Source organism: Syngnathoides biaculeatus, chromosome 2, assembly GCF_019802595.1.
Source record: "Syngnathoides biaculeatus isolate LvHL_M chromosome 2, ASM1980259v1, whole genome shotgun sequence".
NCBI classification, from domain to species: Eukaryota; Metazoa; Chordata; class Actinopteri; order Syngnathiformes; family Syngnathidae; genus Syngnathoides; species Syngnathoides biaculeatus.
In genome coordinates, this window is record NC_084641.1 from 31,377,766 (window position 1) to 31,402,098 (window position 24,333).

General features: G+C 40.6%; 1 protein-coding gene and 1 long non-coding RNA gene across 4 annotated transcripts in view; one reads left to right on the top strand and one right to left on the bottom strand.

The window, feature by feature from the left end:
• agrn (agrin) overlaps window positions 1-24,333 on the top strand; it is a 174,368-nt gene that overhangs the window by 35,146 nt on the left and 114,889 nt on the right. Inside the window, exon 3 of the mRNA XM_061800472.1 lies at window positions 9,141-9,356. Coding sequence (XP_061656456.1) covers window positions 9,141-9,356 — 216 coding nt within the window. The remainder of the gene's footprint in view (window positions 1-9,140; window positions 9,357-24,333) is intronic.
• Window positions 9,996-23,584, bottom strand: LOC133490432 (uncharacterized). 3 transcript variants are annotated; one of them, XR_009792210.1, is made up of 5 exons: window positions 23,512-23,584; window positions 22,998-23,209; window positions 15,182-15,226; window positions 10,895-11,005; window positions 9,996-10,360 (listed from the first exon to the last, which is right to left on the bottom strand). It is a non-coding gene; the product is annotated as an uncharacterized LOC133490432 (long non-coding RNA). The 3 variants fall into 3 exon arrangements; XR_009792211.1 differs by lacking the exon at window positions 23,512-23,584 and adding an exon at window positions 16,142-16,237 and having other exon boundaries at window positions 22,998-23,473; XR_009792209.1 differs by lacking the exon at window positions 23,512-23,584 and having other exon boundaries at window positions 22,998-23,431.

Here is a 24,333-nt window from a genome sequence, read left to right on the forward strand (position 1 = left end):
AGATTGATGGATGTTGTGAGGGACGACATGAGGACAGTGGGTGTTAGAGAAGAAGATGCACGAGATAGGCTTAAATGGAAAAAGATGACACGCTGTGAAAACCCCTAATGGGACAAGCCGAAAGAAAAAGAAGAAATGTATTGCACTTGGAAATTAAATGGAATTGCATTGTAATTAAGAAATACACAAATGTTTTTTTTAAAAAGTTGAAGCTATCCATTTATCCATTATAGGCTTCGATAGGCTTAGATGGATAAAGATGACAAGCTGTGGGACTGCATCAGAGATCGGCTCTTAGCCCCTTCCTGTTTGCCGTTATCATGGAGCGGCTGACAGTTGAGGTTAGACTGGAATTCCCTTGAACAATGATGTTCACAGATACAGTCTTGTGATATGCAGTGAAAGCAGGGAGCAGGTAGAGGAACAATTTGAAAGATGGAGGCACACACTGAAAAGTAGAGTAATGATTAGCCGAAGTAAAACAGAGTATATGTGCGTGAATGAGAGTGGTAGAGGAGGAAGAGTGAGGCTCCAGGGTGAAGAGATAGCAAGGGTGAACGACTTCAAATACTTGTTGTCAACAATCCAGAGCAATGGTGAGTGGGGTAAGGAAGTGAAGAAATAGGTCCAAGCAGGTTGGAACAGCTGGCGGAAGGTGTCTGGTGTGTTATGCGACAGAAGAGTCTCTGCTAGGATGAAGGGCAAAGTTCAAAAAACAGTGGTGAGGCCAGCCATGATGTACAGATTAGAGACGGTGGCACTGAAGAGACAACAGGAAGCAGAACTGAAGGTGGCGGAAATGATGATGTTGAGGTTCTTGCTAGGAGTGAGCAGGTTGTATAGGATTTGAAATGAACTCATTAGAGGGACAGCCAAAGTTGGATGTTTTGGAGACAAGGTTAGAAAGAGCAGACTTCGATGGTTTGGACATGTTCACATGTTTTTTAAAGTGCCAAATTCAAATGGGAACAAGAATGGAGAATACCTGCCTTCTTTGCCTTCTTAGACTAAACTGGTAATCAATACTGTCCTCAATACTATGTGTGTTGCACGATGATGCTGTGCATTGTCCCTGTCATGATCCTGCCTGTCCAGCCCTGGCTGCGCGGGTACCCACGGGGTCGCGCTGATTGGGAGGCACACACCTGCGCCTCATGCTGGCTGATTGGCCCCGGTGTATATAGGACCTTGGGGACGACTGGTCGGGCGGCAGATCGTTGCGGTTCATGCCCCGTTCCAGCACTCCCGTATCTCTGATAGTTTTCCCATGTGTACCGACCTTCGCCTGTCCTCCGACCAACCCCGTAAGCCTGACTCCTCTGATACTCCTGCCTGCTTTAATCGATCTCCCGTGTACCGACTCCCGCCTGCCCGCTGACCTGCTCTCTACGCCCGACGTCCTGACTACCGCTGCTGCACCTGACTGCCTGCCCGATCCCCGACCGTGGAACAATAAACGTTTTTCCAGAATTACCTCTGCGCCTCCCGTGTACTCCTGCATTTGGGTCCCACCTCCGTCTCGATGGGTCGTGACACTCCCTGTTCTCCTCCATCTACGAAATGGTTAAAAGATGCACTGCTAAGCATCCGAGTCAGATTTGCCGTCAAAGCCACTGCTGTCCTAAAGCGAGTGTTTTAGTTTTTTTTAAGTCATTGAGTTTTATGGGCAAATGAGAGAAGTCCACTGAGACCCTTCCCAAGATGACATGCATCTCCTTCAGTGCAAAAAAGGGGATTAAAATTGGAGTACATTTCTGTATTCATCACATACATACATAGATTTCAATACAAGTTTTAGATTGAAATGGACATCATGCAAAAACAAAATGGAGGTTTAGCTAAGATAGACTTGGTTATAACCAAGTCACCACCACCACCAATGTGTTACCCCGCATTAAGTTTGTTGGGGTGAGTGTGACACAGTCCACATTGAAAACTCTTCGGATCAGATAGTATGAATATGGGTCGGTGTTTCTGTACAGCTGAGACACTTTGCCGATAAGAAAAGAGTAAACACAGACAGGGTGAGATAAAAGTGATTTTAAAAGATTCACAGATTGTCGCAAAGCATTTGCCGTGCAGTTTGGATTTATTCCTCTTGCAAGATGAAACTTAGCTCACTGGTTTGATCGCTTCATTTATTCACACCATAGCACATTTTTTCATATAATGATACATTGCAACGTTTTTTTTCTTCGGCAGCCTTACTAATTGTTTTGATCACATCATTATATCTCAGTTATTGTTAATAATCACATGACTACTACTGCTGTCGTTGCTGCTATTGTTACGCCTACTGGTACGACTACTACCGTTACTACTACAACTACATAATAATAATAACGATAATAATAATAAATATGATAATACATGTATAGAAGATGGATGGGTGGGTCATTACAAAGTGCTATTCAGGAACAGCAAAAGGGTCTTATGTTAGAAGAAGAAGGAGGCCCCATCGCTCAGTGGTTAGAGCATTGGTTTGGCAAACCAGGGGTCATGAGTTTGTATCTCACTGGTGCCCCTACTCCCCAAGAAGGGTTGCGTCAGGAAGGGCATCTGGTGTAAAAACTGTGTCAAACAAATATGAGCGTTCATCTGAGACGTTACGCTCTGGCGACCCCTAACAGGAGAAGCTGAAACACATCATATATAATGTAATTATAAATATACATTGTTTATATTTCATATTATCTTTTTTGTAGTTATATTAACATTTATTTGCTGATTGGCAAGAATAAATCACACATTTCAACTGAATTTTAGTGACAATTTAGCAGCATCCAATTTTTCTCCTGATGAAAGTAGCAAATACAGTTTTTTAACTTCAAATGAAAATACTGTAAAATAAACTATCTAAACATAATAAAAAAAATGAGATAGCAAGGGTGGGTGACTTCAAATACTTGGGGTCAACAATACAGAGCAATGGAGAGTGTGACAAGGAAATAAAGAAACGGGTCCAAGCGGGGTGGAACAGTTGGCGGAAGGTGTCTGGTGTTCTATGTGACAAAAGACTTAATGCGAGGATGAAAGGCAAAGTGTGTAAAACAGTGGTAAGGCCAGCCGTGATGTACGAATTAGAGACGGTGGTACTGAAGAAACAATAGGAACCATAACTGGAGGTAGCAGAAACGAAGATGCTAAGGTTCTCGCTTGGAGCGAACAGGTTGGATAGGATTAGAAACGATCTTATTAGAGGGACAGCCGAAGCTGGATGTTTTGGAGACAAGGTTAGAGAGACCAGACTTAGATGGTTTGGAAATGTTCAGAGACGAGAGAGTGAGTATATTGGTAGAAGGGTGCTGAGGATGGAGCTGCCAGGCAAAAGAGCGAGAGGAAGACCAAAGAAAAGCTTGATGGATGTTGTGAGGGAGGACATGAGGACAGTTTGGGGTTATAGACGAAGATGCATGAGAGAGGCTAAGATGGAAAATGGGAAATAAGTGGAAATTTTGAACTAAAATGTAAACCTGACAGAAAATCAAAGTAGTTTGTTACCTCAGTAGTGCACGGAATGAAAAGGTCGAGGAGATATGTTATTTATTATTTAAGTTATATTATTTTACTCCAGTGGGACGGTGGAGCACCTGGCAAGAGCATTTGCCTCAGAGATGTGAGGACTGGGGTTCAATTCCCGGGTACGCCTCCATGTAATTTACGTGTTCTCCCCGTGGCTGCGTGGATCTTCTCTGGGAACTCCCATTTCTTCCCACATCCCAAAAATGTGCATTCATTGGAAACCCTAATTTGCCCCTCGGTGTGATTGTGAGTGCAACCGTTGTCTTGTCTCCATGTTCCCTGCTATTGGCTGGCAATCAGTACAGGGTGTAACTCGCCACCTGCCCGATGATACGTGGGAAAGCCGCCGGCACAGCCACGACTCTCGTGAGAACAAGATACTCGGAAAATGGATGGATGGATTTTTTTACTCTAATTAGACCAGACTTTGTATCATGCACAAAAAAAAACAAACCCAGAAGAAAAGAACAAGAAGAAAAAAATACATTTCTCCAGAACCCATTAGCAGATTTTCCAAATTCTTGGTGCCTTGTAACCGGGTTGCTGTGGCCATTCCAAACAGACTCAGCATTTTGATATATTTGGGAAATATTCCGATGAATAGTAAAGTGAAGGTGCATTGGAATGTCACAACTGAAGATAACAAAACCAATAGCTTAATGAGACAGACAACAAACTCAATAAACACAACAAATGAAATAATTACCAGAGTTAAGGTGTACACTGTGATATCAGGCAAAATAAAATGTCCATTTCAGTAATATAGTCCATTCAAGTGTTGATATGCACATTTGTGACAGTAATAAAATGGGGATTGCCACAATAAAGTCTAGACCGTTGAGTTTTGTGTCATGTGATTTGAACCACTCATGTTTGTTTTAATATAAGGAACATCATCATTGGCAGTGGCTATGGTGTTCAAGTATATCGGGCATTTCCACTTGTTTTTTACTTTAACCACAACATTGCTGTCACTTCCCATTCATGACTCATTCTGTCGATACTTAAGACGCCGTCGAAGCATCATGTTAAATGGATGAACCTGGACAAGGATGAAGCGCTACCTGGAAAATCTCTAACAAGTGCAAACTGGACATGCTGTCTTTTCTCCACGATGGGATTTTCTTTTTCAACCTCCAATGGAAAAGAAAAAAAATAGCAGCATGGAAGTGAAGCTTGTAACGCCGCAGGGCTCAAGGGAGATTACCTTACACTCTGTGAGTGCATGGAAGAGCAAACATGCGTACGCACACTCGTTTTCGCTCTGTAAGACCTTTTGGACAAAGAATTGCAAAGCTTGTAGTCGCACTAGAAATGGCACAAGTTTTGTATTATTAATCAATGGTGAGCAAAGTGTAAACCCAGCACGGTGCAGAAACTCAATCAACATTCTACACAACTGTAGTCACTAACACACACACACACACACACACACGTTTAAAATCCAAGCACATGTCATGCTGTCAACTTTGCATATATTTAGATCATGTGAATTCGTGTACACGTTTTGCCAGTGTATGTTTGAATGTTTTAACCACAGCCAAGGCACTGTATCTTGTTCTTGATGACACAGGGTCGTGAGTTGGTTACTTATGAAGTTAATTTTAGTTGTGTTGTAGCCTTGGAGTCTGGACCCAGTAGTAATACACTCCACAGTCTCCAGTTTGCTGCATCCTTATAAGATAGCTGACATTAAAATCACCTACAATTAAAGTAACTATTATTAATATTTATATGCACTCACACACTATTTACCTATGGCAACTATGGTTGCTCAGTAAAGTGCAGTCTACGTTGAATATCTGTGTCCAAATTAAACTGATAACTGTCACGACCCATCGGAACGGAGGTAGGACCCAAATGCAGGAGTACACGGGAGACGCAGGGGTAATTCGGGAAAAATGTTTATTAATCCAAGGTCGGGGATCGGGCAGGCAGTCAGGTGCAGCAGTGGTAGTTGGGACGTCGGGGGTAGAGAGCAGATGAGCGGGCAGGCAGGGGTCGGTACACGGGAGAACGATCAAAGGAGGGAGGAGTATCAAGGGAGTCGGGCTTACGGGGTCGGTCGGAGAACAGGCGAAGGTCGGTACACAATGGGTTGACGACCAGGGATATGGGAGTGCTGGAAAAGGGCATGAACCTCAACGATCTGGCCGACTAATTGGCTTGCCCCGCCCAGCCTGGGTAGGATGCCAGGAGCATGACAATAACTGGTTCATCCTTGAAGGCCCAAACTATATACTAGTATAATTTTTTTTTCAATAATCCTAGCAATAGGTGTTTTCATTGATGGTTGAAAAATTACTAATCAGTCATGCTGGAAAACATTCCGGTGAAAGGCATGTATGTCCAAATTGAGGGTATCAGTATATCATTCATCCATCCATTTTCTTAGCCACGCATCCTGTATATCATTCATTCCCCCCCATAAAAAAAAACAACAAAAAAAACCCAAAGATGTTTGTTGTTGTTATATTTATATGTTACATCTAGCTCTCACCCTAAGTCAGTTGGGACTGGCCCTGGCTCGCCTATAACCCTGACTATGATAAGCACCGGGAATCTTTATAAAGTGATATTCCTTTCTTTCTCTGGGATAATTCCACATGATCCATTTTATTCAAATTCTTTCCACGCTAGCAAAGATTATCTGTCAATTAGACTGAGTCAGAGCCAGCATATGACTTATTTATTGTTGGCAAAGTGTTGTGGGCTGTGTTTCTTTTTTTTTTTTTGTAGTGTTCCTGTTGAGTACTTTCTGTGTCTGTGACTCCCAAAGAAGCACAAATCATAAAATACACGCTCTCCCCCAGGAAAAAAAGACATAAATATGGAGATTGTTCAGTCAGTCCGCTGCGCGTAGCTGATACTGCGCCTCGGCTTTGACCGTGCTTGCAGGTTCAATGTCAGTCGGCTTCAGCTACAGGCTACATTTGGTTCCAAACCTTCATTCTTGGTCCTCCTTTCTTTCTTTTCTCTCCAAGTGGTGTGTAAACCATCAAGAGAGGATTTTTTTTTCTCTTAGCCCTTCATCACGTAATATGTGGATTGTTGTATCCCACTTTGTTGTTTTCGTGGTCTATCCACCCGAAGACTTGTTTGTTTGGAGATCACAAATGAAAGTCCCGTTTGTAACAAAAAATATATTCATATTCTGTTTCTTCAATTTTGAAGACTTCTTTGGCATATTTTCACAGAGTTGAAAGTTTTCATGAAGTTGACATTATTCAACAACTCTTAAGGGGCATTACATACATTATATGAAACATATTGTCACTTTGCAATGATATATGATAATTTAGCACTAGAGGCTTTTTTTTGCAGTTATCATTGTAAGTACAGTACTGTGTTTGTTTTAAAATATTCAGGCAACCATGGGAACAAGTATACATTTTGTCAGCATTTTGAGGCAATCACTTCTCATCACTGTCTAACAGTCCTTTTATGACCTTTTTTCTGCTGCCATTTCAACAGTCGACGTCAGAGAAATATGAGAGTTTCATCATATTAAAATGTCATTAAAGTTGTTAATGGGGAGGCTCAACAATTGCAGTAAGCCTGTTTTTTTCTGGTCATCTATGGTCACGCATAGTACTTGTCTATAGCTTTGGTACTGGACTTAATAGTACGTCACTATGATGGTTCCATTTACATGCTCTTTTTACTTTTTTTTTGCCTTAAACTCTCTTTATGTTCTGTCGCTCAGTTGTGCGATGTTGTCAGACTTTGAATTAACACTTTGTCACTTTGTGCCACACATGCATGCACACACATGGCCACTTGCACACATATATGTGGTGTCAGTTCATATTAGTTGCAAAGAGTTGTTTGCCTGCCAGTCATTCTATCACCCTCGGTCTGTGTGAGCGTGTGAATGAAACACAAACACACACATACACACTTACACACACACACTGACATTTTTTCCCTAGATACAAAAGAGTGTGAGCTCAGGTACCTGTCAGGCATTTCCCCACTGGGAATGGTGGGCATGTCTGAACACACACACAACCCTCACTCTCTGATGGATAGTATGAAATGCCTTGGGGAGGTGGACTGGTTGTGAGTGTGTGTGTTTGTGTGTACACGGTGTGTGTGCATGCATGTGTGTGTGTGTGTGTGTGTGTGGTGTGTGTGTGTGTGTGTGTTGTGTGTGTGTGTGTGTGTGTCAATCTATTTCTATTTCTTCAAAAGCTAGCAGTCGGTCCGAATGGTCATGCTGGGCAGTCGGTCTGAGTGGTCATGCTGGACCGCTTAAACGTCCCGGCCTGGGAGGGAATGATAAGAAATGGGGATTGTGTGCAAGTGTGTGTTAATGTTACATGTTTCTCAGCAGCACATGAGGCTTTCTAGGCTCTCGTAAGTGTGTATTTGTCCACTGAGTTCTGATGATGTTGGGTAACTTTGAGAGTTTTTTTCTTTTTTTTGCAAGGACACCTCACCAGCTGACTCGCAAGTGGCCCTCACATCCAGTGCAGAGTAGCAGCAGCTGGAGCTGCTACAACACGGGTCAATTAGTTTCTAACTGGATGTTTTATGTACACACAACATAGAAAGACAAGTTGTTTTATGCTTTACGCTCGGAGCACTGTGTCAATTTTATATCTGGTCATGGAGCTAAGGACAAATTGGGAAGTGTCGTCAAAAGTTATTATTTCACGTTTAATTCGCTTTCTTACTTCAGCCAATGATAATTCGTCATCATTGCTGATTTGTTATTATAGAATGACTGAAATACGCTGACATGTTCTGGCAGTGGTTGTTCATCAGTCGGGGTTGTACCCTGTTTCTCGTCCGAAGTCTGCTAAGATACGCTCCAGTTCACCTTTGACAGTAATGAGGACTCGTAGAAGAGACAATTGATGGACTCATGTATATTGTTTTAAATATTTCTGTTCACATGTAAGGTATATTTGCCCCTTTTGTGAGCTTCTGACATTGAACATTACTCAGTGAGACATGCATGAATCTTAAAGACAATTTGTAGTCTAGATTAATGAAGGTAGACGATTTATTATAGATCCAAACAAGGATTGTTCAGCCTGGGTGGAGGTCAGCAGCGTTTATGTTTTTAATATGCTAATACTGTCGATTTTCTGTATTTTGGATAAGAATAGGGTTGGGTGCACTCGTTATAGCTGCAAAGGACCTGTTTGCCTTTCATGAGTAATTATGTAACTTTAAACCCCAATAAACTTTTTCTGGGTAGTTTAGCTTCCTCCCGTATTCCCAAAACATGTATGTTGCATGAAAAATACTTTAAAATGTCCCGATGTGTAAATGTGACTGCAAATAGTTTTCTCTCTCTATTTTCAATTCCCATACTTCTACCCCAAGTGTGATAACTTTGTGTTCACTAATTTATTGTTGAACTAACTGCTCTCCTTCTGCTGTTTAATGTAACACGCAACCACACTCAGGGAACGTACCCTCAATAGGCTGCAATGTTTTCAATAACTCCAAACTGCCTGCATTCAATTGGAAGGTTGTTTTTTACTCACCAATAATTTGATCACGTATGTTGTTATTAAGCAGGTAACAAAGGACATTGTGATGCTCGCAAAGCACTCATTTCGATTTGTTCCAAATTATTTGAAAGACATTCTTGTCCTCTGCAGGCTGCCGTGGAAAGTTGTGCGGCTTTGGCGCCGTGTGCGAGCGAGACCCCAACGACCCCGCCAACGCAGAGTGCGTGTGCCAGAGTGGGGATTGCCCTTCGTTGGTGGCGCCCGTGTGCGGCTCGGATTCCACGACCTACACCAACGAGTGCGAGCTGGAGAAAGCCCAGTGCCATAGCCAGCGGCGCATCAAAGTGCTGCGTAAGGGGCCGTGCTGTAAGTACCACCGCCAAGCCAACAACATGGGAGAAAAAAAAATACTTTAGTTGGTATAAGGTTGTAACCCCTTTCTTTAACATCTTGTCTTGTCTTTGTTTGTTTTTCTATCTATCTATTGGTTTTTATTTGACACTCAGTAAAATATCAACAAAATATTTGAGGACATTACGATGTGCGCCTGTTCAAAGAAATGTTCCTTTTAACATTTTTTTGGGGGTGGGGGGGGGGCCCTGACCTATATTGTGCAGTTGTTATAAATCATTAGGAAAAGTAACATAATTTTCAAATCCCAGCCACGCCAGCCCCGCCTGTGTAGAGTTTGCATGTTCTCCCCATGCCTGCGTATATTTCCTCCAAGCCGTCCGGTTTCCTCCCATATCCCAAAAACATGCAATGTTAATTGGACACTCTAACTTGTCCTTATGTGTGATTGTGAGTGCGGCTGTTGTCGGTCTCTATGTGTCCTGGGCTTGGCTCTCGAAAAGTTCAACCTCTACGCTGCCTCCTGCCCAAAGATACCTGGGATAAATTCGCATTACACTACACTCTTTCCTCACACAACACGGCTTTGCCATTCTTTCCTCCACAATAACAAAGCAAACGTCTCAATTATGTCCAATCTCTTTTTAATATGTTTTGCCAATATTGCGACAAAGCCAATGCTTAAGCACCACCTCAGGTATTCCAGCCAGGTTGTTTCCGCAGCTAATTCCATGGCTGAGATTTCAGTGCAGGTTGGCTTCTGTTACTAATCACAAGCTTGGCGAGTGCTCACCGCAGGTGGAGAGGAAATGTGGAGATAAAAAGGGGCGAGAACAGGTGGGCAACGGAGGCGGGACCGCTGATGGGGGAGGATAGCAATGACAGAGAAACAGGCACGAGCTGAAACATTTACCCGATATGGAGATGAAAGAGACGGACAATGATTGAAGAAAGACCAGGGGGAGATGATGGACAAAAAGCTGTGTATCATTACTGCACGCAGCAGCAGCATGTGGTCACTGCGAAAACAAACAAGCACAACAATTCAAACAATGATAATGATGGCAGTTGTCTTGCTGAATCTCACAAAGGGATAAGAATGCTTCTTTTTAAAAGGTCACAATCAGAGTGTGGGGAAGAAGATTCAATCAATTTGTTTAACTGCTCTTGCTACAACACGTCCGCTACGGGACGCGAACAATGTTGGAGCAGACACTGATTGCTTTGAAAAAGGAATATGGCTTTCTGGAAGGGATTGGATTTCACTTCCGTAGGTCCGCTTTATTTGCTGATCAGTCGGCATCAAATAAAATTTCACCTCAATTCACTTACTGGAGTTGTCAATGTGCAATGTGAGACTCTGAGGTCATTTGAAGCCATGCGCTTCTTATTCTCTTTCTAAATTCAAGCAGCGTTGACAGGTCTGGGCGGGTCGCTCCGCCCGAGATTATAGAGTTTGGGGGCAGATCAGGATAGTAAATATAGAGAGCGTGGACAAGGTGAACAATCTGACGGACTGGGGTGAAATCCAAGAATCCTGTCAGTTGGATTACCTTGCAAATGTCCTCATTTGCTGCTTTGAAAGTGATTGGCAGCTTTTCATGGAGGTAAATGAAGTGGCAAGAAGCTGTCATGTCTGATTCAAATCAACGAGTCAGTCTTGTCTGCAGAAAAGAAAGAAGTCGTGTATTTTGCATCACATCATCTGGAGAGGCTTATTAAGACAGTTGAATAGTATTTTATACAAAAATGCGTCATTGTTAAAAAAATTACCCGACAATCTTCAACCTAGCTAACTTCAACCCCCTGATGAAAAAAAAATTAAAATTCGATGATTTATATGTCACAATGTTGTGGTTTGTGAACACCACATCCATGAAATGTAACATTTAATTGGCATTCTACTCTTTTCTGACTAATAACCAGTGTCAATATCAGCATTCCTGTTAATTAGGAAAAGCAAAAAAAAAAAGATGTATTGTATTGAAATATCTTTTTTCCCTTCTGCCTTTCTTGGTGTGCTGGGATCACGACATAACTAACAGAACGAGTAAAATCAATAACACATTTTCTTTGCCTTACGTTTCTGTGGTTGGTCATTGGTTTTCTTTTACATGTTTGTACCGTTTTCATTTGATTGTTTTCATTTTGTTAATAACTGACATTAAAATCAACAATAGGTTTATCAACAACTGAAGTTTGGATAAAACAAAAAGAAAAAAAGAAAATATCAAGAGTGTTACAAAATACATCTGCACTTTGTGTGTGGAATTTTGAGAAAATGGTTGATTATTTTTTCTTTACTACCAGGTCAGATGTAGGGTACTGTTTGTCTTTAACCCTCAGAAAAGCTTTTGTATAAGATGACTGTTGCTCGCTTTGTCCCTTACTGTCATCACTGTCAAGTTAATATGGCTGCCGTGACTGCGCACTGCCATTAAGATGACTAGTGGACAGCTCACTTATCTCACCAAAGAGGCTACTGGAGCATTCAACCTGTGCAGGGAATGGTGTTAGCCCTCCTCCTGAGGGCCACACATTGTTGAGATGAGGGCTTCTGTTTGCCTCAGTTGTCTATGCAATATTTATATCGCCCACTTCTTCGTGGCTCATACCAGCTTCTTCATTGCCCTCGTTTTTTTGCTTATGGATGATTCAAAATCCTATCGTTTCCATATCTTGACAGTCAAGCAGTAAAAAGATAATGGCCTCAGATAGGATAAAGGAAGAGCTGGCTAAGAATGTCTTGGAGGTGAAAAGAGTATCAGATCGAGTGATGAGACTAAAATTTGAAATTGAGGGTGTTATGTATAATGTGGTTAGCGGCTATGCCCCACAGGTAGGATGTGACCGAGAGTTGAAAGAGAAATTCTGGAAGGAACTAGATGAAGTAGTTCTGAGCATCCCAGACAGCGAGAGAGTTGTGATTGGTGCAGATTGTAATGGACATATTGGTAAAGGAAACAGGGGCGATGAAGAAGTGATGGGTAAGTACGGCATCCAGGAAAGGAACTTTGGGGGACAGATGGTGGTGGACTTTGCAAAAAGGATGGAGATGGCTGTAGTGAACACTTATTTCCAGAAGAGGGAGGAACATATAGTGACCTACAAGAGCGGAGGTAGAACCACGCAGGTAGATTATATTTTGTGCAGACGATGTAATCTGAATGAGGTTACTGACTGTAAAGTAGTGGTAGGGGAGAGTGTAGCTCGACAGCATAGGATGGTGGTGTGTAGGATGACTCTGGTGGTGGGTAGGAAGATTAAGAAGACAAAGGTAGAGCAGAGAGCCATGTGGTGGAAGCTGAGAAAGGAAGAATGTTGTGCGGCCTTTTGGAAAGAGGTAAGACAGGCTCTCGATGGAAAGCAGAAGCTCCCGGAAGACTGGACAACGACAGCCAAGGTAATCAGAGAGACAGGCAGGAGAGTACTTGGTGTGTCGTTTGGTAGGAAAGGGGAGAAGGAGACTTGGTGGTGGAACCCCAAAATACAAGGAGTCATACAAAGAAAGAGATTAGCGAAGAGGAAGTGGGATACTGAGAGGACTGAGGAGAGGCAAAAAGAGTACATTGAGATCCGACGTAGGGCATAGGTAGAGGTGGCAAAGGCTAAACAAGAGGCATATGAAGACATGCACACCAGGTTGGACACGAAAGAAGGAGAAAAGGATCTCTACAGGTTGCCCAGACAGAGGGATACAGATGGGAAGGATGTGCAGCAGGTAAGGGTGATTAAGGATAGAGATGGAAATGTGTTGACTGGTGCCGGTAGTGTGCTAAATCAATGGAAAGAATACTTTGAGAAGTTGATGAATGAAGAAAATGAGAGAGAAGGAAGAGTTGAAGAGGCAAGTGTGAAGGACCAGGAAGTGGCAATGATTACCAAGGGGGAAGTCAGAAAGGCACTACAAAGGATGAAAAATGGAAAGTCAGTTGGTCCTGATGATATACCGGTAGAGGTATGGAAGCAATTTGGAGAGATGGCTGTGGAGTTTTTGACCAACTTATTCAACAGAATACTAGCGGGCGAAAAGATGCCTGAAGAATGGAGGAAAAGTGTTCTAGTTCCCATTTTTAAGAACAAAGGGGATGTTCAGAGCTGTGGGAACTATAGAGGAATAAAGTTGATGAGCCACACATTGAAGTTATGGGAAAGAGTAGTGGAGGCGAGACTCAGGACAGAAGTAAGTATCTGCAAGCAACAGTATGGTTTCATGCCTAGAAAGAGTACCACAGATGCATTATTTGCCTTGAGGATGCTCGTAGAAAAGTACAGAGAAGGTCAGAAGGAGCTACATTGTGCCTTTGTGGATCTAGAGAAAGCCTATGACAGAGTACCAAGAGAGGAACTGTGGTACTGGATGCGTAAGTCTGGAGTGGCAGAGAAGTATGTTAAAATAGTACAGGACATGTATGATGGCAGCAGAACAATGGTGAGGTGTGCCTTAGGTGTGACAGAAGAATTTAAGGTGGAGGTGGGACTGCATCAGCTCTGAGCCCCTTCCTGTTTGCAGTGGTAATGGATAGGCTGACAGATGAGGTTAGACTGGAATCCCCTTGGACCATGATGTTCGCAGATGATATTGTGATCTCCAGTGAAAGCAGCGAGCATGCAGAGGAACAATTAGAAAGATGGAGACATGCACTGGAAAGGAGAGGAATGAAGATTAGCGGAAGTAAAACAGAATATATGTTCGTGAATGAGAAAAGTGGAGGGGGAAGAGTGAGGCTACAGGGAGAAGAGATAGCGAGGGTGGACGACTTCAAATATTTAGGGTCAACAATCCAGAGCAATGGTGAGTGTGGTAAGGAAGTGAAGAAACGGGTCCAAGCAGGTTGGAACAGCTGGCGAAAGGTGTCTGGTGTGTTATGTGACAGAAGAGTCTCTGCTAGGATGAAGGGCAAAGTTTACAAAACAGTGGTGAGGCCGGCCATGATGTACGGATTAGAGACAGTGGCACTGAAGAAACAACAGGAAGCAGAACTGGAGGTGGCAGAAATGAAGATGTTGAGGTTCTCGCTCGGAGTGACCAGGTTGGATAGGATTAGAAATGAGCTCATTAGAGGGACAGCCAAAGCTGGATGTTTTGGAGACAAGATTCGAGAGAGCAGACTTCGATGGTTTGGACATGTTCAGAGGCGAGAGAGTGAGTATATTGGTAGAAGGATGCTGAGGATGGAGCTGCCAGGCAAAAGAGCGAGAGGAAGACCAAAGAGAACGTTGTGGCGACCCCTAACGGGACAAGCCGAAAGGAAAAGAAGAAGAGTGGTGACCTGGAATGCTTTTATATATTTTCATGGTTCATTTGAAAATATAGACTGATACACTTTTATCAGTTGCATTCTGGTATTCATGGTGAAATCAACTGTTTTTTTTTTTCACCAAAATCTGACTTCCTCATTTAATTAGAGAATGTGATACTTCAGAATTTTATATATAGTAAGACAATTAAGATAATGTGAAAATGATTGCCTCCACTTTGTAAAATGTCATTTTTTGTAAAAAAAAAATTTAAATAAAAACAACTTTTAATACAGTAGCATTGCAAATTGGAACATCTTTAACATCATAAAGTGAGCTGGCAATGCATGGCTTTGTTGTCAAAGAGTAATAGCACACCTCCAGTCTTTTTTCATGTACAGAATAATGCTGAAACGATGCGACCTCCGCAAAATATTTCTAGCTTGGGAGCACATATCTCAGCCCAAAGGTTCACAAAACGGCAATAAATAACTGCTTTGGCGACATAAATGGCCAATGTTGATGTCCTAACCCTAACCGACACACTTAACGGTATATGTGCAACACAATGAATGGAAAAAGACATCAGGCTTCTTCACCTTTCGCTCCATCTGCTCATGTGCTGCTAGCACCCCTCACCCCCACTACAAAAAAAAACAAAACATGGAAAACATTCAGGTGGGTTTTTTGTCAATTTTTGGGGTTAAAACAGAGGTTAGCCAATGAATAAACTGATGTATCATTTTACATATGAAATAAGAACATTACATGAACTCAGATTCATACAATACCAAAAAAATATGATTCAAGACAAAATATTGCACTACTAAATCAAAATAAGGAACTTTAAAGAGTAACACTGTCAACATAAGGACCATAAATTATATAGGTCATATCTGATAATGGTGGCATGATAAGCAGTGTTAAACGTCACCGTCGGCTTTTTGGTCAAACAACATGTCTACAAAATACTGTATGTAACAACTGAAATATTTAACCCTATTACAGAAACAACTGCAGTATATAAACATTAAAAGATGATATAGCAATAAATATGGAAAAAAAAATCTCATCATAGTGACAAATGACCTGTGTTACAAAAGCATTTGTTAAAACAGTTCAATGCTTCAAGAGATGAGCTCGTGAATTTATGCACTTAAATTCTTCTTTTTTGTAACACATTGTGTAAAATGATAACATTTTCTCATAAATTGGGTTTATTGACTTACCTGCCGTGAGTTTTTGTACTAGTGTAAGAATATTAGTTTGTATATTATATGTAGACTTTAAAAAAAAACAAAAAACAAATAAATAACAATGTCAACTGAAAGTGGGTTCATTGAAATGACATCCATTAATATCATCCCAAATTGATAATATGGAATCGCTACGGCAACCACTGAATGGCTATTTCTCCTTAATATAACACAACATAGCGCGACCATTTATTAGAAGCCTTTCAATTCTCCACCCTTTTGAAAGGTCTTTAAAAGGTCATTATCCTCTGACCTAAACTTGAACAAAACTCCAGAAAAATCTCGATATCAGAAATTACCCACGCAGATTAGAGCTCAGCCGCCTGATCCGCTTTCCTCTCTGCCTTCATCCTCGTTTGCCTCTTTAAGATAGCATCTCCTCATTTCTTGCTGCTGCTGCTGTCATAAGCAGTAATGTGCATGCACAGATATACACAAACACAGGCTAATCAAATTTCTCATGGGGCATTGTTTAACACATTTATGCACGCTCACACTAACACACGGAGGGCATTAGGTCACGGTATATAACTCCATTTCCCTGCTCTCATTTCCCAAAGGCTTTACTTTTTGCTTGGTATTCATAACCAGAACTTGGCCAGACTAACAGCATGTTGGTATGGTTGTGTTTCTGTGTGTACTGTTTATTATATGCATACAGTTCCCACATGGAAACGTACTCACAGACAAAACCTGCTTTCTTGTTCAAGGTCCTAAATGCATCCATGCAACATATTGTGGAAACACATACCCATTATCTGTATATGCCCATGCTAGTGTAGAAACAGACTAAAGATTGAAATTGTGCAGTAATAATACTGCTACAGTTGTCATTTCCCCCCTTCCATTCACATCATTGCGAAACGTAAATAGTTAGATTAACAAGACAAAAAAAAATCTAAGTTTTCTTTGCCAGCTGAGTCCTGTTGTTTGTTGCGACAATACCGATACAACAAACTCAAGTGCCGTGAAAAGCTGTTTTGTTTTGTTTTGTGTTCCTGGTAGCTGAGATTTAGTGTTTCAGAATCACACATTTGATACCATTCATGCCAAATAACAAATTTTAGCTGTGGAAATTGTGTAGCTGGTTAATGTGTTTTAAATGGGATGAAAAAAAAAGGTTATTTTGCTTCCAGATGTTTTCTTGACAACTGTAATTAAAAGTCAGCCTTGCTTGTCAGACAATATATTTTGCTCAAAATGCACACCACAACTGTCCTATCTGGCGACACTGTATTTCAGCTTCTCTCATTCTCTGAGTTTTACAGTATTTAATGATGAAAAAATGAAATGTTTAATTTATTTTTATTGCTAATATTCAAAGGGAAGTCATTCGATTTTGGGTTCTAAGAGCTCATGACTATAGTATAGAATAGAATTAATTCTTTACTGTCCACCGAGGTGGAAAATTGAGTTTGGCTCAGCAACACGGAAGACAAAAAGTACAAAACTACAGCTCATTGACACCTTTGGGCAATTTAGAGACTTCAATCAAGCTATCACGCATGTTTTCGGAAAGCGGAGTACCCAGAGAAAACCCACACAGGAATGGGGAGAACATGCAAACTCCACTCAGGGGAGGCTTGGTTTGATCTCATGTCCTCAGAACTGCATGGCAGATGGGGCAACCGGTTGTTCACCATGCCGGCAGTAATGTATATTGAGAGTAGAAATAAAAGTTCAAGTAAAATAAGATGTTAAGTAAAATATTAGGATTGAGCGGTTCAGGTTACAAGCATGGATTGGTCACATTGTTGAATTCATTACTGGGATGGCAATTAGTATACTGTAAGTGGTACAGTAATAGCGTTTTTGTTTCAGTGATATAAATTTTTTTCATCATTCCATCTATAGAACAAACACTTTATATTTTATGTTTTAATCTGTTTTGTATTCACTTGTATTTATTTATTTACTGCAAATGAGTTCACATGCTTTGATCAAATGAGTAGTTGCCACAAAACAACATTTGTTAACATTTTTTTTTTTAATCCAAGGTAGGAAAAACTGCGAGGAAAAGAATTGCAGTTTTGCAAGTCACAGATGCAGACTCGACATTGATTCACTGAGGAGAGTTGAGTCTGAGTCTTTATTTTTATGTTGTTTACCACAGTCTTCCTCAGTACTTGTGAACACAGTTGTTACCCAAACATTATCCAAACTTTTGTCGTAAATGCACGGCAAGGTATGTCATTATCATCAGGAGGATAATGCTGAACTGAAGCCCAGTAGCAACAAAAATAGTACTAAAGCTGTGACAGTAAACGGTGATCTAAAAAAACTGAACAGAAATTACAAATGGTGCACCAAACTCAACTCCTTTGAGGTTTGGATTTGGATACAATGTGGTTGACCAGTTCACAGTACCTGTGGTATGACATAATACGAACAGTGTTGTGGAGTAACTAATTACATGTAACAAGATGAAGTGTTTTAGTTGCAAAATTGGTGGAATTTCCATAATTACTATTTTAGTTACATCAGAAAAATTGTGACAAATATTAGTTGTTTTTTTCTTAAAGGTGACACAGTACTTGTGATTGGCTCTCTATGGTCATGTGGTCATCCTCCTATAGTTTCACACATGACGTTTTTCCAAATGTGACCTTGACGTGCCACCTTGTGGTGCATTCGGTTAGTTTGTCTGAGATTTCAAAAGGTTTGACATAGTTACGCTTTTGAACATTGACTTTGAAAAAGTTTCTTCCTTATAACATTTGCAATTGTTGTGTGACCTGTCCAACAAAGTACACTTCAACATATTGGTTACACAGTTAGCAGGCATGCCAGCATGGGTTTTAGTGTCTATGTAAGCTACCATATGCCGCCGCTCACAAGGCAGTGAGGAACATTTGCATTTCACATCTGTAAGATGAAGAAGCCTACTTTGCTCCACACGCTGGCTGTGTAGGCAGGTTATTACTGCTATTTACGTGCTCCCAGCATGCTTTGCAGCACTATTCTGAGTGCCACAAAGGATGCTAGGAGAAGGTAAAGAGTGTTTAAAGTGCATGCTTTGTGTCAATTATTTTGTGTCATTCTTTTATTTGTTTTATTATTTGCTAGTTATGCTCTTTTGCTTGCTGTGCCGTGATCATTTTAGTATCGATGTGACACCGTTGAGTGTGTATAACATAGTCAGTTATGACCTGCCTACACTGGCAGTGCGTGAGGCAATGTTAGCTTCTTCTACTTACAGATGTGGAATGCAAATGTTCCTCATTGCTTTGTGAGCGGTGTCGTATGGTTGCTTATACACATGCTTAAACCCGTGCTGGCATGCATGTTGAGTGTTACCATTTTTTTTAGTACTGCATCCATTATTTGTGGGGGTCTAAGAAACATAACCCCCGTGAATTAAAGGGGACCACTGTAGTATGCTTTTCATTTTAACCAAAAACTTAACTGGTAGTACATATGAAACCTTTAGCACTTACAAAATTATTGTATGCTAAGCAGTGGGTATTTTTTCCCTTGTAAGTCATGCGTGTCATCTGGCGAAATCTTAGTCAATTTTTTTCATCTGTCATATAAATCCAATGAAAAATTAAATGTACATGACTGTTTGGTTGGTATATGACTAATCACTATGAATGATAAATGTGAAATTTCTGTAGGCCTCTTCATAAATGTAAACCATAACAACATCCCAAACCTGACCCTACCCTAACATATCTCTCTTCGATCACTCTGAACTTTTTACCCTCACAAAATTAAGTTGGAGACCCCATATGCAAGTGTGCTTTTGTATGTGTGTGTGTGTGTGTGTGTGTGAGGGGGGATTCAACTTGCAATCTCAAAGGCAAAACACCACAGCGGAAAAAAAAAAAAGATAGAGGGTCTCAATTCACCGGGACTGAAGAACGACATCAAAGATGAAGAATTATCTTCAAGTGGCCCTTGTGTTGAGAGGGATGAAGCAATATTAACCCTTTGGCCTTGTCATCGTTTCAGCCGATTTTCTCCCAATTCTGATGGATTCATTCCACATTTGCCTTTGTTTTTTTTTTTTTATTTCAGTTTGTCCACTCTAAAATGACCCTGGCCCTTTCCCTTATCTCACATTTGCACCTTTCAGTCTTAACACTTGCATTGCTCTTCATCTTCTGTCCACATTTTCTTCTTCAGCCTTAACATTTCCTTTCCTTTCTTCTTCTGAAGCCATTAGATAGTTTAAGAATCTCTCTTATCTGAGTTTGTTTAACATTTCTGAACAGACTGGATAAAAACTGGCTCTGGCTCATAGCGATATATCTCCAATAAAAATAAAATGCAAAGTAAAGAATATCAGGTTTAAACAGCCTAGGACATTTAAAGTAAAATTATCAAGGAGTGAAGACAAGAGGAACTTCTGGCTCGCGAGGAGAACGTGGGATGTGTCTTTCACAATCTCCAACCGGTTCTAATCACATCTCCACGTCTCCACTTTTTTATTCCTTACCATGGTTCGCATCACAACAAAGCAAATGTGACAAACAAAGCAACTGTGACAAAAATAGTCCATGTGAGTCTTTGCGATGTCTTCACCATCCTCTAAAATCGTCAGTCTTTTTGTTGTCTTTTGCATCACTGTCTGGTGTTTCCACGGCACCCAATGTAACTTGATTGTATCACATCGTTTAAGTATATCATAGCAAAGTTTCCATGGCACCCAATGGCCCTCTCGATTGCACCACATCACACAAGCAATGAAGCATTAAAACACCAAGGAAGCAAATATGGATTAACTTTTTATCCAATTAATCCAACGAAGAAGATATTTAAGATTTAATTATTTTCACTCCACTTAACCTACACCATATTTTTTTCTCAAAATGAATAAAATATAGCATACATACATCTATAGTGGACTTCACATCGATCTGATGAGTTTGATCAGTATGGGCCGATAATTAGCATTTCAAGATGGTTGGCCAATCGGTTTTCATGTCATAATTCGCCGATCCAATCAATGACATCATCGATCGGCTCCGCCGATGAAGGAAAAGCCAGGCAGACGAAAACTCTGGACAACACCTATCGATATCGCCAGAACACCGAGAAAGTTAGAGTAAGCTTCTCATTAACAGTATTTGTAGGTAATTTAATCGCAATAAAATAATCAAATTCCCGTAAATTAACACATTATTTCTGCCAATGCCATCATGTTGGTTTGACCTAAACTTGTCACTGACCAAACTTTGGATGTCTCCTAGAGGTCACTGATGTGCAACTATTGTCTAAAACACTGGTGTAAAACTCAAGGCCCGGGGGCCAGATTCGGCCCATCATATGGCTTTATGTGTCCCGCAAAGGCAAATCATGTGTGTCAACTTCCATGATTCTTGTAAAATCTCTACTAAAATTTCAAATTGCCATATCATAAACGATAACTTTGAGTTATTGTAATTATTTTTGTATTACCAAACATGATGAATAGTTGAAAAATCCATTGAGCTTGATTTCTGATTCCATTATGAGTTCATAAATTGCATGGATAATAATGATGAGGTGATTAAAAATTTTTATTGTTTCACAGTCATAACGGTCTTCTGTCATAACGGTCTTCTGAGTGAAGCCGCAACTACAAAGTGGCCTGTGACAAAAATGAGTTTGATACCCCTGGTCTGAAATGATAGCAAATATTTGAAGTTACTCACTATACAATTTTTGATCGAATCAGTGATCATTTTTTTTTACTGACTACATGTGCAAGATTAAAAGTAAACCCTGTAAATTAATAAAAATAAAATAACTTGATTTTGACATTGACGAAAAAATCTATACGAACCTTGCAAGAGATTGCTCAAACAATCATGCAAGTGTTATAATTTCTTTTAGCTTCCAACTGTTCAAAAACAAACAGTATTTATTTATACTTTGCTTTTATGTATGTCCTTAGTTAGACCTTGTTAATACTATTCTGGATTGCAGTCATCTAAAATTCAGTATTAAGACCAAGAACAAGAAAGTGGAGAAAAACTTCACCCTGAGGGAAAAGCACTTTTTTTCACGTTTTATTCGTTTATATATTTAAAAATGAGCGTATGCCGACCGGGCACAACATTAAGGCCACCAGCAAAATCTAATGAGATCCAATAAATGGGCTGTATTAAAGTTGAAAAAAAAATCATATCTCATTGCAGCAATCATTGAAGCATAAACTCTAGGCGTGTGTTCTGCTTTCCCCGTATTTCTGTGACACTTATTCCAAAAGAAGCAACCTCGACAAAAAAAGTGTTAAGAAAGACACAAAATATACTGTACACGCAAAGTCAAGTAAAATATGCAAACTCAAAGCCGTAAAATACAGCATTACAACACCTGTCATCACTTGTTATCAAAGTTAAAAGATAAAAATGCTCTTTTACGCTCTTTTTGCCAAATTGGCACATGTGCAACAAGACTCAGTGCCACATTACAAATTTTACCATTTGGAGTTAAAAGTTACAACTGACTGTTTTACAGTACGTGATATCTTAATGGAAACATATGGTAATGCAATTGTTTAGTATAGATGCCCAGGTACTAAAGGTTTCATTCCAGTGAATTTTGCATTTCCGCTATTTCTAAAAGGGCGGGAAAGGTATATATACAAATTCAAACAACAGTGTTGCAAAACAAATTGTGTTCCACTCAACTCAACTATAACAATATGCTCACTTTTCCTACCTCCCATGTTTCATTAATGCCTTTTTGGTCTTTCTCATGTCACTGTCACCTTGGTTGCCATTCGCCTCTCTTCTTCTTCTCCTGCTGTTGGCAGGTTGGGGGCTTCTTGATTAGAGCTCACACTGCCAAATTCTCCCACATCGCATCATTGCATTTGATTAGCTCCAGTCAACCACCCACCCACCCTTGTCCCCCATTGTCATCACTGCCTGCACAACAGAAAGCAGCCCGCTCATATGCATGCATGCACAAAAACACATTTATAAGCGTCACAAACCCATCTTCACGCACCGACATTCGCAAAGCCGCTTGGTCTCCACACGCACACATACACACACACACACACACACACACACACGGGCTGCTGTTGATGGCCTGGCAGCAGGGAGCCAACTCAAGACAGCATGTTGCTGACAACTTCCTGTCCCTAATGAAGCATTAATAAACTTGCAGTGGCAAAGAGTGGATCAGAGTGCAGAGCTGAGCCCACCCTAATACACCAACCCACCTGCCTCCTGGATGCCTGCGGTTCGGATGAGAGGGGAGAGGATCACAGTAATCGGGCCCACACTCCGACGCTCCTCTGCCCCACTTTTGAGGAAGACATTATCCTCTTCTCCTTACACTCGCTTCTTAGTTGTCACTCATCGAGCAACTAAGTCTTGTTACATTTCACGATGAAGAGCTTTGAAGTGTTTTTTTCCCACCTCATCCAATGCGCTGTATCAAAACCAGAGTTCCTTGAAGACCTTTTTTTTTTAAAATCAAAACATGTTAGAACTAGCGATAAGGGAGCATTTAACAGTTATCAGTTATTTAATGTCAATACAAGCTCTAACCTATTGCAGAATACTGTTTCTCACTCATCATAACACTGTCATAAAAAGGATTTATGGCACACCATCGTAACCCCATCATATAAAGATTTTATGATGGTATTAGGATTAGTTTGGGTTCCAGGCAGTGTTGTAAGGAATATTTTAACAATCTTAAATGTCAGATGAATTTAAGAACAAGCTTACCACAAATGTTACCAACAGTAAAACACCTGGTCTCAACTCAGAAGTGGTGGAACCGGGGGGACCAAAGGTGCAGCACGCCCCCACCCTCACACCCCCGCCCCACACACACTTTAAAAAATTGACAAAGGAGGTATGATATCATATGAAAGGATGTTAAAAATCTTTGTATTGGTTTAAATGTTTCAACAGGTCAGAGTGGTACAACTAAATGAATGCATTTTTAGAAGCACATACTGTATAATCCTGAAACTATAAATTAAATAAATTAGATTCCCCCCTCCCCCCCTTTAGAACGAAACATTATCGAAGCACACACCATTGAGACCATAGCTGCGCACTTTGAGTATTGAAACCACGGACTGAAAATGCACTCAAGTCTGACCGAATCAATGTAAACCTGCTGTGTGACCGTATGACTGACCTGCTGTATTTCCAAGTAAATACTTGCAATCATGTCATTAGAAGAGCTTTGGAAATTGTTGACCTAATGAAAAATCAAAACAGTCTCAATCCAGTTGCTATTGAATCAGTCAAATGTTAATGAATAGCTGAAAAAAGCTCCTTTCACTCAGTAAACCGCAGATCTCCACCAAACCAACACTGTCATTTTGATCTATGTCTACACGTTTATATACAGTACACATGTACACATCGATATCTGGTTCGGCACATTTTGCTATCACTATTCATTATTCATTGAGATATTTGTATTGAGATATTTAGGTGATTAAAAATTTGCAGGTGCCTTTTAGCGTTGAGGCCGACCAGTCTCAAGTCCTGCACAGAAAAACTGTCCTGCTGACTTGGAGATAGTGTGTCACC